The following is a 14636-nucleotide window of genomic DNA, read 5'->3' on the forward strand; positions in this document are numbered from 1 at the left end:
AAACATCTTACCAAAACCCATTGACCCGGGGCTTTGGGCCCCTGGGGGTTGGTGGCACTGAGGCAGTTGGCTGCTCTGCCCAGTTGGTAATCCAGCCCTGGTTGAGTCTTTTTCCCATACATTGTAGGCCTTTAAGTAGGGTTACATCATTTGGCAACTGTTGTTTCAGCAAAGTATCCTAAAAGGCTACTCTATAAATTTGGTTTTGCACTTCCATTAAGTAGGGGGACTCAAAAAAGACAAAAAGAAGCAGCAACGGCCGATACATATATTAGTTACGCGCTACAAACAATGGATCTTACATTTTCCATTAGGCAACTCAACAGCATCTTATCCGCCTCCTCAGTGTAAATTCCTTTCGAACACCACAACTCCAGTTTATCACAGATTTTCTGTGTCAAGCCTAAACCAAGATAACTGTGATGACATCAGGACTCTCTTCAGAGCCAGAGAAGACATTATGCAACTTGTAGTGTTGCATATAGAGTAATAGGTAGAAACTGAACGGCATATGTAAAATCGGCCATGTCCCTTTAATGCAAATATATAATGATAGCAATCTCTCAGTGAAAACTTGGGCATAGACTTGGGGCAAAGTTTTAAAGGGCACTCTCCATGTCTGCTGTTTACATCCCTGATTGTAATACATGCGCAGTGAAGCCAGTTGTTTTTGTAGTTTAGGTGTAGACTGTTGCTCATGCAGAGGTGAGCTCAAATACACAGTGAGCTCTTTCCCACGCCTTTCTCCTGCAACTCCTCGTGTCTCTGTGGAGAAAGAGGGGACGGGTGGAGCGGGGTGGTGGGTTACAGTTCTGGAATGTGCGCGCGTCCCCGACATCTCTCTGTTCTCGTCGGCCGCGGCACGCGCGGGACAGACAGACTCGTGTGCGCGCGCAGCCCCGCGACAGGTCTGGAAGTGCAAGGAGGGACTCAGGAAAACGCTGCTGGAGCGGGGGAATGATGGCGGTGAGCAAGAAGAAAAGGACAAGTTTGATACTGTAAAACTGGAACATTGTGGGCCATCTTTCGGCGCCTAACACGATGAAGCAAGTAGGAGGTGAGAGCTTTATAAAGTTGTTTACCTTTTTGGCGTTGTGCGTAGAGCCGGAGTTAACATTTTCAACGGCTCGTACTTGAAACGCCACAATGAATTGTTCCGACTGAGGCACTAGTTTGGGGCTGTGTTGGCCCAGCAAGTTCAACTTTGTTTCACCTTTTTAACTGTGCTGTAACGTCAGCGTTACTAGCAACGGTTGACTGGTTGAGTTGAGTACAGGTAGCTTAAAGTTTGTAGCTGGTTAAAGTTAACTTTAAATTCAGAACCATTTGATTTAACGCAAGCTAACGCATGTGAACGTTAGTCAGACAACCACCAACTAACCTTAAACGTCATATTCTAGCTTCACCTTCATGCTGTTTTGATTTGCATACAGAAAGACATTTTGACTCGTATTAAATACGGACATAGTGAGATAATGGTATCTCTGTATTAACATATTGTATTTATTATTTTTATTAACGGTAGCCATTTTTCTCTTTAGATGCCTTCTCTGTGAGTGTGTAGCTCCGACAACAACTCCCCACCGGACCCCATGGCACCGCTTTGGTAAAGTTGAGGGATAATAGTTCACGAACACAAAGCATCAGTCTCTCCAAACCCGGCTTCTCTTTAATAGGGCTGCAGTCACAAAAAGCAAAAAAAATGCTCAAAGCGGAAAGCAAAGGAGGCGAGAGGACCCTGAGGAGCGCATCCCCTCACAGGAATGCATACAAGTCTGACTTCCACGCCATTAAGTGTACTTTTGATGGGTCAAAATCCGAGGGCGACGCCAAATCATATGCAAATGGGTCCAGTGACACCCGGGAGGACTCGAGGGGAAGGCCCTTTGGGACCAGAGTGAACAAGATAAAGAACATTTTCCTGCAGATGGATGGTCAGCAACAGGAGTGCCAAGAGGGTAAAGTGACCCCGAAGCCCGACGTGTCACCCGTATCCCCAACGAAGCAGCAGTTTCCAGTCAACACTCCCAGAGTTCCCCTCAACAGTGCCACAAGCCCAGAACCACAAAATGTAGATAAAACACCCAAGGGGGAAGATGTTGAGATTGACAAAGTGGCTTTGGCAGAGAAGTTTTCTGTGACCAGAAAACTCTTTGAACGGCGCGTCAAAGAGCAGCCTGCAGCTGAAAAACAGTCTCCAAGCAGAGTAGTGAATCGTTTGTCCCTCGGAAGTTCCTCCGATGAGGGGAAAAGCACAAGGAGGGTATCGGGATCCTCTGAGACCGCTATCAAAGCAGAGCAAACTCCTACTTCCACAGTTAAATGTCAACCAGATGAGAAGCCTGATAGTGAGAAAAGGCACGGGTCTAGAGTGTCATTGAATGCGGGACCCATGTCCAAAAGGTTGGAGAGTTATGTGACAGAGAATGACTCGGTAGACAACAGCACAGCTTCTGCAAAGGGAGGAATGGCGTCTGCTAAACAACACGGTGCCACCGAACAAATGTCTTCTTCTCCAACAAAAGACAGCGTACACAAATCCACTTCTCCTGTTAAAGAAGCCACTAACCTTACCCCTGTGACTGATGCCACGAACAAGAATACATCCCAGACAGCTTGTGCCGTGAACAGACCAACGTCTAGTGTTAAACCAACCAGCCCAGTTACCAATGCAGCATGCAAATCTAATTCTCCAACAACTGATGTCGCTCACAAACCCCTCTCACCAGAAAAATCCAGCCCAGTTAACCATGGCTACAAACGCTCCTCCTCATCCGGTGATGGATTTAGTCGGACATCTGTTGGTGAGGATGAAGGCAAGCCACATAGTCCGCCCCCAAGGGATGTGAAGCAGCCTCTAGCATCAGATGGTGGCTTTCAGAACACCAACAGGGCTAAATACCCAGAAAAAGCCAAGAGTCCTACAACAGACAAGCCATCCAGCCAGACCTCATCGCTGGACTCCAGGGGGGTGGGCGTGGTACGGGCAGAACTGGTCGTGGTTCAGAATGAGTCCTCAGAGAGTGAGGAGGATGAGGATGAGAACGTTGAAGATAATGTGTTTGAGGAACAGAAGGTGCAAAGCCCCAAAGATGACCTAATAACGAACCTGAAGAGAACCTCTCCAACAGAAAAAGCGAGCTGTAACCCCGCTCATCACGTCCCAAAAGAGACACAAAGGGGAGCAGAGACCGTGGGTGAAGGTAGAGTTTTAGAGGACAATGAGGGATTTGGGTTGAAAAGGGAGAGACGGGAGGACGTTTCAGTTATGGATCAAGATGGTGACGATTATCGTGAGGAAGATGATGAGGTTGCAGAGGAAGAGAGTGAGCTGGAGGAGCAGGTGGGCCAGATCCTCCTGGATAGAGCTTCACCAGTAGTGTACGGTATTGAGAATGCAGCGTTTGTGGATGACAGAGATGTAGACCAGGTCCTCAGAGAAGAGGAGGGGGAGGAGGAAGAGGAAGAGGAGGGAGATCAAATATATAGGGATTATGAAGAATGTTACGAGACGACTGGTCTGTCGGATGAGGAGGAGCCTCTCCCAAAGAGGACAATCAAGTTCTCCACGGGACCCATTCAGGTTAGTATCATGCGTTATGTTGTTTACATCTGAGCTATTGAAAACATGTTGCACTGCACCGTCATTATAAACCACCGTCGGCACTGATTCAGCAACTGTCTGACCGAGATGTTTTCCTGCAGACGCAAGACAAATTAGTCAAGGCTGAGAATGAGTGCTTTTTTTGGGCAGGTTGACGTCACAGCTGCCGCACTGTATTATCAAAAATGTAGGCTATGGTTTGTTTAATCTTACTGACGAGGGAGGCAGGCCGTTTGAGACATTTGGGGACTTTAGCTGGCAACATTGTTTGTGGTATTTCTGAAAATATTGTTGACGTTTTGCGTAAGAGCTTGTGGAAGCAGGAGCAGTGAGGTAGAGACATGTGAAACTTGAGTCTGCACAGTAAAATAAATCATGGCTACCTCTGAGTCACTACACTGCCCGGGTATTCATACTCATCTGGAGTAGTTCCCCTCTGTTGGTGAATCATGAGGGCCTTTTCCCTTCTCTCCAACGTGGATATAAGGACTTCAGGGATTGTGTTCACCCATACCATCTCTTTTACAGACGTGGCTAAGTTATCATATTACAGCTGGGGAGTCTTTACTATCCATTAACAAGGATATACATCTTTTTAGAAAAGCAGAGAATGACATCCTGTCTTTTTATTTTCTCTAAATGTCCTCATGTTTGAGTTTAGTAAGAGAAGTAATATCTCTTCATTGATGAAGTCCTATAATTGGGTTTGTAGAGTATTACAATATTTTTCGACTTTGACCATTTTCAAATATGACCGTTGGTGCTTTCATACTCTATATAATCTCAGCTGGAGATGTTGTCCTTATACAAATAAGGTTGTAGAAACAGACAGCATCATACTTCAATTTTGCAGAAACAAGACTTCCTGTAGTATCGTATCATGATAGCCATAGTATGTATTTGTGTATTCTCGTTTGGTATATCGCTACACATCTTATGTTGTAAACATTGCAAACATGTTTTTAAGGGAAGTGGAGGTAACATCTTCTCCCATAGATATTCTACAATCACCAAATCTAAAAATAACATTTAGCTAAAGCAGGGAAAAACAAATTGCACACATAGCTTGTGGACAGCTCAGTGTTTATCCAGGCCTTAAAATGCACTGTTATCTCAGGGTGTGGACCCCCCCCCCCCCATCCCAGTCATCCTGGCTGGGGGTCCTGGGAGAGGGGACCAGAAGCTGACCCTAGAGTGGACACAAACAACAGTGTGTGCAGTGTGTGCCTCTGCCCAAAGAGAAGCTATGGCATAGATAAACACAGCTTTATAGCTCACAACAATATGGTAGACTGTGTCTGTTTGGCACAACCATGAGAGGGAGACTACAGATATAGCTGATGTAAGGTTTAGTTGTTATGCGAGTACATTAGGTTGTCAAATTCACTTCAATAATCATTGAATTATATGGACTAATAGTGTGTAGTAAGTAATCAGTAAATACTTAATATTAGTTAGTATGTTCAAAGAATTCAGACTAGCTTTTTTTCCCCTCAGTCCCTATTCTCTTCTAATTGACAGGCTGGAAAGAACTCCGAGAGATTTGTCAAAACAATGGCATGCGCTTGGATTAAAACCATGGGGTCAAGGCTACGTGGTATGCACGTTAGCCAATTAAGTCACACAAATATCCCTCAGCCAACCTTTCTACCTGTGGCCCGGCTAACAAAGGCCTCCTGCCAGCACTGCATCATTCTCCACCGTCTGCTAGTCCGAGCCGGCTCTGGGATTGAGCACACTTGAGTTGTAGCTAACAAGGAGAGAGGAAGTGCTTTGTGCTTCTTTAGGTCCCGAGGTAACACGAATCTTCTGGATAGAGGAGAGGTGTCTTGTGTGGAAGAAAGGTCCCCTTTTTGAAGTAAAGGAGATGTTCAGTTTCAGCATGTATCGCCCTTAAAAACAAACTTGGTTGAAGAGGGCTTTCTAAAGCAGTCAGGATTAGTGCACACATTCTCAGTAAGTCCTAAAAAGTAAAAGTTTTCTGTCAAGCCAAATAAAAGATGTTAATGGTTGCTAAATTAGTTGCTTTGTGATTAAAATAAATACTCAAAATGTGTAATATTAGAAAGAAAATTGCTAAAATACTCCATGGCACAGCTATAATTCTATACATTATGTTTTGTGAGAAGATTCTTCTGCCTATACGGTAACACAGACTCATACTTTAGTAGGGCATTGTTGCTGCAATCCCTTTGCTGCTGTGTCAGTATATAAGTTTGCTAAACCCTCTGGCTGTACGAGCGGTGTAAATATTGCACGACTGCTTGTACTGATGATGTCTTTGGTGTTGGTGAGGAGGCCATTTCCTCTGTAACTGCAAATATAAACCAGGCCTGTAATATTGTGCGAAGACATTACCTTATACGGACAACGTTTTGAATCTCAAATCTCTTTTTTTTAAAAGCGGTTAACAGGTTTGCGTCTACTGGAATTTACTTCCAACATTGCTCAATGTTCAAGTATACGCGTCCTTTTGTAGACATTAATGTGGAGCCAGATAACAAGGGTTTCCTGGGTGCCCAGTGGTGTTTCTGCAGAAGCTTATGGGCATTTGCATGCCTTGGTTTGTGCAAGGAGTTATTTTCTTCACCCAGCCAGAGGACGCTGAGTGCTGCAGTGTGCTCTGGTCAGCTCATCTTGTGTGTTAGTGTTGGAGTTCTGTGCTCCACTGCACCTAATATTAGCCAGTCTCTGGGTGGTAGGGAAAAAAATACTTAACTTTCATAATAGAAAGCTAACTATTATGTTATTAAACGCTTGCCTTTTTGTGAAAGATAAATCTAGCACGTTATCGTCAATGCTGTACTGTGCTCATGCGGTTGAGATCATCTTTTTTCCGTTCCGTCAACATATCTTTATCAACAACGTACAAAAATCTATTTTGTGAAAAGCAAATGGGGCATCCTCCACATTTGGACTGTAACCAACCCATCCCATAGTGTTATGCTTTCCATTTCCTCTCTGAGATAGGTCTTCTGCTGGGCAGAGAGAGAGGAATGTGTCTGACAAAGACTCCACCCTCATCCAACCAGCAGACAGGCCCTCCCCTTGTGGGATCTGACTTTTCCCTCCAGCCACCTGGGCAAGTGGGCGACTATCCGACAAAACTGGGCGGAATACTAATGCGGTCAGCTCAATGCTGTTCATTAAACAACTTGGCATGTGACGGCACGAGTCTGGCGCTTGATTGTGATTGGCTTTAAACGCTTTCATTATGTGATTACAGACAAACACATTAGAAGACGCTGTGTGTGTGTTTTGTACTGAACATTAGCAGTAATTGTGTGTTAAAAGTTTTCAGCAGCCCTTGCAGGACAACAGTAGCTTCCGTGTTCCATTGATAACAAACCTGTTTAACCTGTTTCTTTTGTCCGCACTCCTTTGGAAATGTTGATTCCACTCTGCTCCTCTCAGACTCCAACTCTTCCTGCTGTAGGTCACACAGTAACGCTTCAAACGTAAACATTGTTATTCCAGTTACAGTCAAAGTGTTGATAATTCCAAGTACATGCAGACAGGACGTACTATTTACTTTATTCTTTTTCCTGGTGTGTTTACACAGAATCTAAAAACTGGGTCACATGTCGTCTTCCGTAACCACTCTATGATCTGCCCCGGCTCGCTCTCACAGCATGTTTGGATTTGTTGTCGTTTTGTCGGCCCGCTTACATGACAAGCTCCCCCAAATCCAGTGGTCAAGCCCTCGTTTTTGCTCCGGCAAAGAGATTTCTCTGGTTTGCTTTTCCTCGCAGCTGCTGACTCATTTCCCCACATCGGTGTTCTGCTGTGGGGAGAGGAATGAGGGGAAATATGGGAAGGATTTTTTGGTTTGGGTGTGGGCATGTGATGCATGTAGAGAGGACAGACCACTGCAGTTGTTGGAAGATGGATGAAAGGCCCACACACACTGCTGGGAGCGAATGGAAATATGAAGATGGCATAGCAGTCAGTTGACCCACATCACAACCTCAGTAATACTTTAGGGGAGAAATTGACCCGTTGCTAAATCCCGCCTCTTGAACGCAGACTGACCAATCATAGCGTACCATTGGCCAGCTCCCACCAGGACCCACACTTATACTATACTATACTATACTGCTTTCATGCAATTGTTTTAGATTTACTCCATTTTCAGGCTGGTTTTATGGATTTCGAGCTAGTCCTGCTTTTGCTTTTTAAAGATTGTAACAGACAACAAACAGGAACAGTGTTTGTTAATTTCATTGTCTTCTGTCTAGAGCCAGGTCTCTGTAAAGATGTGGGCTCAACAGTCACCAACCTCCCGCTGCTTTCATCCATATTATTTTTCTGAGATGCTTGTTTGTGACGGAGAGGCCAATAAAGACATTTTAGTTGGAAACAGTTGTTGAGCGATTAGGTTTCAGAAAAGGACAGAACATTGTTCGATAAAGGCCTGTGGGTCCCTGGCAACAGGAAAGTCAGACTTAGGAGTTTTGGGGAAGTAGAGGAGAGGCTAATCCGCCTGCTACTGCTCAAGGATGCAGTGTTGCTCCCTATATTCTATTAGCCTACATTTTAAACCCTTAATTACTTAAGTCTCCAAAGTCTAACCTAAAAAAGGCGTCTTTCATCCTTAGTGAAATTTCTGTCTGCTGTAGTTCTGTGAATCCATTTTTAACTTGCAAGTTGATGAGCTTTGTTGTATTTATAGAGGCACTTTCAAGCTTGTTCAGAGACATGCAAAATAAGCTTCGACATGCAAGCAGGGCAAACATGTATTGAGTAGCTTGTTGGTTATTTAAAAACAGTTTTCAGTGCTCTTTGGTGTGCAATGATTTTGCCTTCATGTGATGAAGAGGACACCTATCTTCCACAATATATGGGTCATAAACTAAAAGCTGTTTTATAAACCTATGAGTGTGAAAGGAAGGAGGAGGATTCAGACGGAGGGCTCCCTCGGGTTGGTGGAGGGTCGAGGCTTCATGAATAGCATTCCTGCCTGCACCACAGAGCTGCACCAGTGTGCATAATCCTCAAGTTTCTCATCTTTTTTTCGTTTGGTCTGAGAGGCTACATGGGAGTGGTGTACCAAATCAGTACATATGTTTGGTTTCTAACATAACACTGTGATTCATGGATGGGTTAACATCACAGTGGAAAATCTAGTTTTATTTATGATTGTTATCCGCCAAAATTCAGTTAAATATGCAAACCGACGTCGTCATTTGTGCTCTTCTAGTCGCAGATCTCTGATAATGTTACTTTGTAAACAACCAAAACGTGTTTAATTCAGCAGGAGGAGATCATCGAAGGTTCCATTCAGTTACATTATGATGCGTTCAGGCTCTGTTCAGTTAAAATGAGTGTTGTTATAACGTCATCATGATGTGTTCACATGTTGTTTTGTAAAATGTAGAAAACATAAATGGATATTAGAGATGAATTATGACCTGTTTGAAATACTTCTGAGCAGCTTATAATACATCATTAAAACTACTGATGACAAGATTTGTTTTAATCCATAAAAATACAATCTTTTATTTTTATTTTATTGCGTTTTTTACGAGGAAAAAGAAAACCAGTGACTATAGAAAAAGTAAAAGGATAACATTTAGAATTTTCTGATGGTTTACAGACGGCTGAAATGTTTTTCCGGATGGTGGAAAATTTAAAGTCTGGAGCTTTGTAGACCAGCTGCTTTAATCAACAATGTGGATCAGCAATGATCGGCAATTAGTATCGTCAAACCAAACCGTGATCAGGGATCTCTAAAAGTTTAATTTGCTCCTTATTTTTTCTTTTGTGCTGATCCGATCTGTGATCCGAACCGTGAGTTTTACGATTTGTTGCACCACTATGTTTATTTGATTCCTCGGGCCTTGACATGCTGGAGGATCCACACCTCAGACGTGGTTGCCTCGTGTGGAAATGTTTACTTGATTACATCATACATCCTCATGGCAAATGTTGCAATCGATCCTTTAATCCCATAATAAATAGTCACCCATTGTTGTTGGATTGTTTTTAGTGTGTTCATCACAACCTAGGTTGTGCTCTCTATGATATCACGGGAGTCGTATGAGACCACAACTCAAACGTGTGGCTCTGTGCTGAGTTTATTAGGCTCTAAATAACACGCTTGGTGAATCATTTGATTGTGCAAATTCTCCACCTACAAGATGGAATCAAAGACCAGGATAAAATCCAAAAATAAATCCCAAATTCAAATCCAAGGTTTCAAGAAATCCAAACGTGTATGCCCTATATTCAGTGCCCCTGTGATGCTTTAACAATCTTTTATATATCTCTCTTTTAGGCCATTCATAAGTTTCAGTAGAATGGAATGAAGCTCTGCAAGAGTTCAATAGGACGACTGCTTTATTCTTTTCTTTTGTTCATATTCTACCTTTGGCTCATATCCTTTCCTATGTCTTCTCACTTTCCTCTGTTTTATTTCCAAAAAGAAACTCTTCTGTTTTGCTCCATCTAATTAGTAAGCCTGCTATATAGAAAACAATAACTACCCTCTCATATGCACAGAGGAGCCAGATTATGCTTGATATTAACTCAGTCAGCAGCACCTGGGCACTGTTGCCAGCATCCGTGCCACCACCTCCACCACCATTTTCATCATGACTCCACCCTGATTAAGACTAATGATGACCAAGTCGGGGTTATGTTACAGACCCACTGTTGGGTTCATCTCTATAATCAGTCATTAGCCCCTAATGGAGTCTGCCAAACTCTAATCTACTTTTTTATTAACAAGCCTTTTTGTCTTTATGTCTATAAACTAGTCTCTCATAATTGAGCTCACTCTCTGCTTCTTCTTCTCCTTGTTCTGTTAAGACTGATAGTATTTTAGTATTAGTTAGTATTTTGCTAAGAGGGTTTGGCCAAGTATTTCTTTCACTTTTTTGACTTTTTAAATGTGGTTTTCTTCGTCCTTTATGTTGTTAATGATAAATTAACAGTGTTTGCCATTCATTATTCATTACTGCAGATTAATTACACGGTTGAACGTTAACTATCGCAGTGTGAAATAAAGTTTTACTGGCGACCGTTATCCGCCAATATTCAGTAAAATATGCGATCAGGACATCTGGATTAATGCTTTCTGTTCGGCAATCCCTGATGTTAGATTGTAAACAACCAATCCGTGTTAAGATTTACAGGAGAAGAGCTAGTAACGGTGGCAGCACCGCTAACGGCTAATGAACGAAGGTTCGTTCAGTTACATTATGATGGGTTCAGGCTCCGTTTAGTGAAAATGACCGTTACTAGCTCTCCTGTCAATTTTCAACACAGATAAGTTGTTTACAATGTACGTTTTTATCAGGGATAGGTGAACACAAAGCATGAATCCAGATGTCTTGATCGCATATTTTTACTGAATATTGGTGGATAACGAGCACTAGGAAAGCTTTATTTCACACTGTGATAGTTAACGTTAAATTGTGAAATGAATCTGCAGTTCACGCCCAAACTGCGAGGTGGAATCCAGCCGGATCACGGATTGACAATGGTCCGTTAGACCACTATTTACAATTCACAGGGTCCAAGGTCCACCCACCAGAGTCTCACAAAATCCTGTGGGAAGCACTAAACAATCTATCGATTTTGCCACCTTGGCCTACTATAGTGTTTTCTGTATTTATGTTTAAAAGATGAATCAAGAAAAGATCAGCAGATCAATCAATAATGAAAATAGTTGTTATTTGCAGCCCTGGTGCTAACCTCGTCTTAACCCTGAATTACCTTTATACTCGTACGACTACGTACCAGCTGAGTCACAACAGATGGTCGTCCCCAGTCCGTTTCATGCTGAATATTGTGGTGCTCACCTCAGCCTGACCCTGTGAGTGTAGTTTGGAGAGGATTAAGAATAATATTTCTGTTTGGCATCATTGGTATTGAAGGTAAATAGCACATAGTGTTGTATGTAACAACGCGAAAGGCTGGTGTTGAGTACCAGGTAATGCCCATTCACAGAAGGTCATGGGATTACTTTCTTCGCTGTATTGTTCTTTATTATCTGTCTTTTAACTGTGCTGCTGGCAACACTTGTCGCCTCTGAACATTGATCTTTGCTGCATCCATTGCTCAGCTCTCCCCAGCTGTGCCCTACTTTCCACGCTGCTCATGTGCTGCTGTACGTCTGTGTGTGTGTGCGCTTTATAATTCCAACCAGAAAACGGCCTCTGGGACACATCCAGTGCTTTGTGAGGGCTGCCTGCAAAGTTCACAACGTCTTAAAACTGTGATGAAAGGCCTCCGTGTCTCTTCATTTACATCTGTTTCTAAAATGTGATTGATATAGCTTTCATTAAAGATGCAAAAGATTATAAACTAGAGTTGACAATGCAGTCTATAGGGTTAGATAACTGAAGATCATAATCTCTGTCAGACACTGTTGTGACCAGAGTTTGATAAATAAAGGAATGATTTTCAATGCCAGTCGTCCAAATCATCATCAAAAGGCTCTGCTGCAATTTCTCTCGAATGAAAAAATGTGTCCTTGTTCCCGCTGCCAAGATAAATAAGAGCTTAAAAGTGAAAATGATATGTGCAGATTCCATAGATACCCCTCAACGTAAATCTGTCTGACTTGTTGGTAAGGACACAGAAGGTGGTGTGCTGAAGCTTATGCACTTGATATTTTGACCGACGCAGGTCTTCAGCACCTTCTCCAATGAGGAATACGATCGGCGTAATGACGACGTGGATCCAGTCGCAGCCTCCGCAGAGTATGAGCTGGAAAAGAGAGTGGAGAAGATGGACGTGTTCCCTGTGGAAATTGAGAAAGGTGAGTTCAGTCAACACTACGTACGATAAGCAAAGAGTGAGCAGTTCTTCTCTTGCGCACCTTTTAAAAAAATCTTCATAATGTTGCTGCCTTCAGGAGACAATGGACTTGGCATCAGTATCATTGGAATGGGAGTGGGAGCTGACCAGGGTCTGGAGAAGCTGGGAATTTTTGTGAAAACCATAACTGAGGGGGGAGCAGCTGAGAACGATGGACGGTGAGTTAGAGCACTGTTGTCTCCTTTTTGTATAACCCCACATTTAAGCCCTGTTACGGCGTCACCGGTAGTGGTTTGTATAGAACCGTAAACATGGTACACATTCGCTGTACACTGCACCACCACAACGGTTCTTAACATCACACTCTAGGAATTGCTCATTCCCCCAGGGCCCAGTGACACACGAGACACAAACAATCCGATTTATTTATAACCACACGAGGAAGCTAAAGAAAACAGTTGCTACTTCTGTTTCCCATGCATGTTTCGATTTGTCTTATTTCCAGCTGCATTGACTCTACTGTATTTTTTTCATCTGTACTACTACGCTGAAGGTGGTGCATATAACTCTCCTTATAACGATGATCATCTGTGTCTCCAGCATACAGGTGAATGACCAGATAGTGGAGGTGGACGGCGTCAGTCTTGTGGGCGTCACCCAACTGTTTGCTGCAACAGTCCTGAAGAACACCAAAGGCACAGTGAGGTCAGCTCAAAGCCCGTCTCCTCGACCCCATTGATTACCAGACTGAGCCACTGTTATCATAATTAGCCAAAAGTGGTGAACAGTCTTTTTATCTCTTGAGAGTCCACAGGCCATGAATGATTGTTTGTGTGTATTTTGACAACACAAGGTATTGTGGCGTGTTAATGATTTGAAATGAAACACCCTCACATGACAGGGTCAGACCTAAATTGCATCTCAAAATTAGCATTTCCCCGTTGCAAGTAAGACAAAGACAGTAAGTTACAGAAAGCTATTTACAGCCAGCATGTAAAATATTCCATTTTACGGCACGCTAACGCATCGCGCTCTGAAAAACAGGTTCTCAATTGGACGGGAGAAGCCGGGGGCCCAAAGCGAGGTGGCCCGCCTCATCAGCGAGACACTAGAGCAGGAGAAGAACCAGCAGCAGGAGCAGCAACATCCGGATGACCTCTATGAACACTCTACGGAGGAGGTGAGTGAGCTGTCACTGCTCCACCATGTAGACTACAAGGACGCCTAACAGCTATACATCTATTATGATGTTTAGATATGGAAATTAATGAATTATGTTCCTATTCTAACCAGTTGTTACCCAAAATAACTACATAAAGGCTCTTAAACCAGGTGAAAAATGTGCAACTCAACTGTACACTACTTTCTGTATACTTCTACTACATTGTAGTACTACTTTTACCTGACAAATTCAAACATAATACTTTATTATTCATTAAACTACCCAGTATTATTGTGCCGATAATGCCTCTTTCACTCTTCACTTTAAGTAAACATTTGAATACAGGACTTTCACTGTGTGGTATTAATAGTTAATACATTTTTGAGTAGCCTTCTTCTTCAACCACTAAGTTTATTCTATCAAAGTGTATTAATATTTAACTTGTCAAGTGTCCAAATTACACCAAATTCAACAAAGCGCTCCCTTTGGTCCCCGGCGCTACACTGTGTGTAGTAGATTGAACGAGCGGTTTTGGAGATATGTGAAGGACACACACACACACAGAAAGAGATTCCTTGCTTCACAGTTGAAAAACATAACATCCGTTAATTTCTGGTTTAATTGACTGATGTGAGCTTTCCATATTTGTGTGGTTTTCAGGAGCTTCTCTGTCATCATGTGCCCAGTTGGTTTTATCGGAGCTTCCAGAAAAATCCCAGTTTCCCACTCATAAATATGACTTGGGTGTTGATGTGTTTGCAATTTATAAGTTTAACAGTCATAATTAATATCGCTCTGACATAAACACGGCATTAGCCCCCCGAGCCACACCTGCTCCAATCCCACCCAGCTCAACCAGCAAATGAAACGCTGGCTGTGAGTCAATCCGTGCGTCACCGTTCTGCTGTGTTGGAAGGTGCAGTCGGCCTCTTGACTGTCTGGCAGAGTTGTGAAATGTTTGTTTTCTGATGTTTTAGGAGCCGGTCTCCTGTTTCACTAGAGAGACGCTGGGCAGAGAATGTATGAGGGATTGACAAAGACAGAAAGGGAATGTTGCGTAACTTTCAGTGGCAGTGGACACAGTTTCCAAGTGACTCTGTGGTT

At 43.0% G+C, this 14636-nt stretch overlaps 1 protein-coding gene across 1 annotated transcript in view; it reads left to right on the forward strand.

The window, feature by feature from the left end:
• Positions 1-918: 918 nt before the first annotated feature.
• The window catches only part of ppp1r9ala (protein phosphatase 1 regulatory subunit 9A-like A), a 22848-nt gene continuing 9130 nt past the window's right edge, over positions 919-14636 (forward strand). The window contains exons 1-6 of the mRNA XM_076107597.1: positions 919-1057; positions 1542-3583; positions 12239-12371; positions 12468-12588; positions 12971-13075; positions 13415-13550. Of these exons, the coding sequence (XP_075963712.1) occupies positions 1703-3583; positions 12239-12371; positions 12468-12588; positions 12971-13075; positions 13415-13550 (2376 nt within the window). The 5' untranslated portion in view covers positions 919-1057; positions 1542-1702. The remainder of the gene's footprint in view (positions 1058-1541; positions 3584-12238; positions 12372-12467; positions 12589-12970; positions 13076-13414; positions 13551-14636) is intronic.

Source organism: Anarhichas minor, unplaced genomic scaffold (assembly GCF_050575085.1).
Source record: "Anarhichas minor isolate MPS153535 unplaced genomic scaffold, ASM5057508v1 ptg000004l, whole genome shotgun sequence".
Lineage (NCBI taxonomy): Eukaryota > Metazoa > Chordata > Actinopteri > Perciformes > Anarhichadidae > Anarhichas > Anarhichas minor.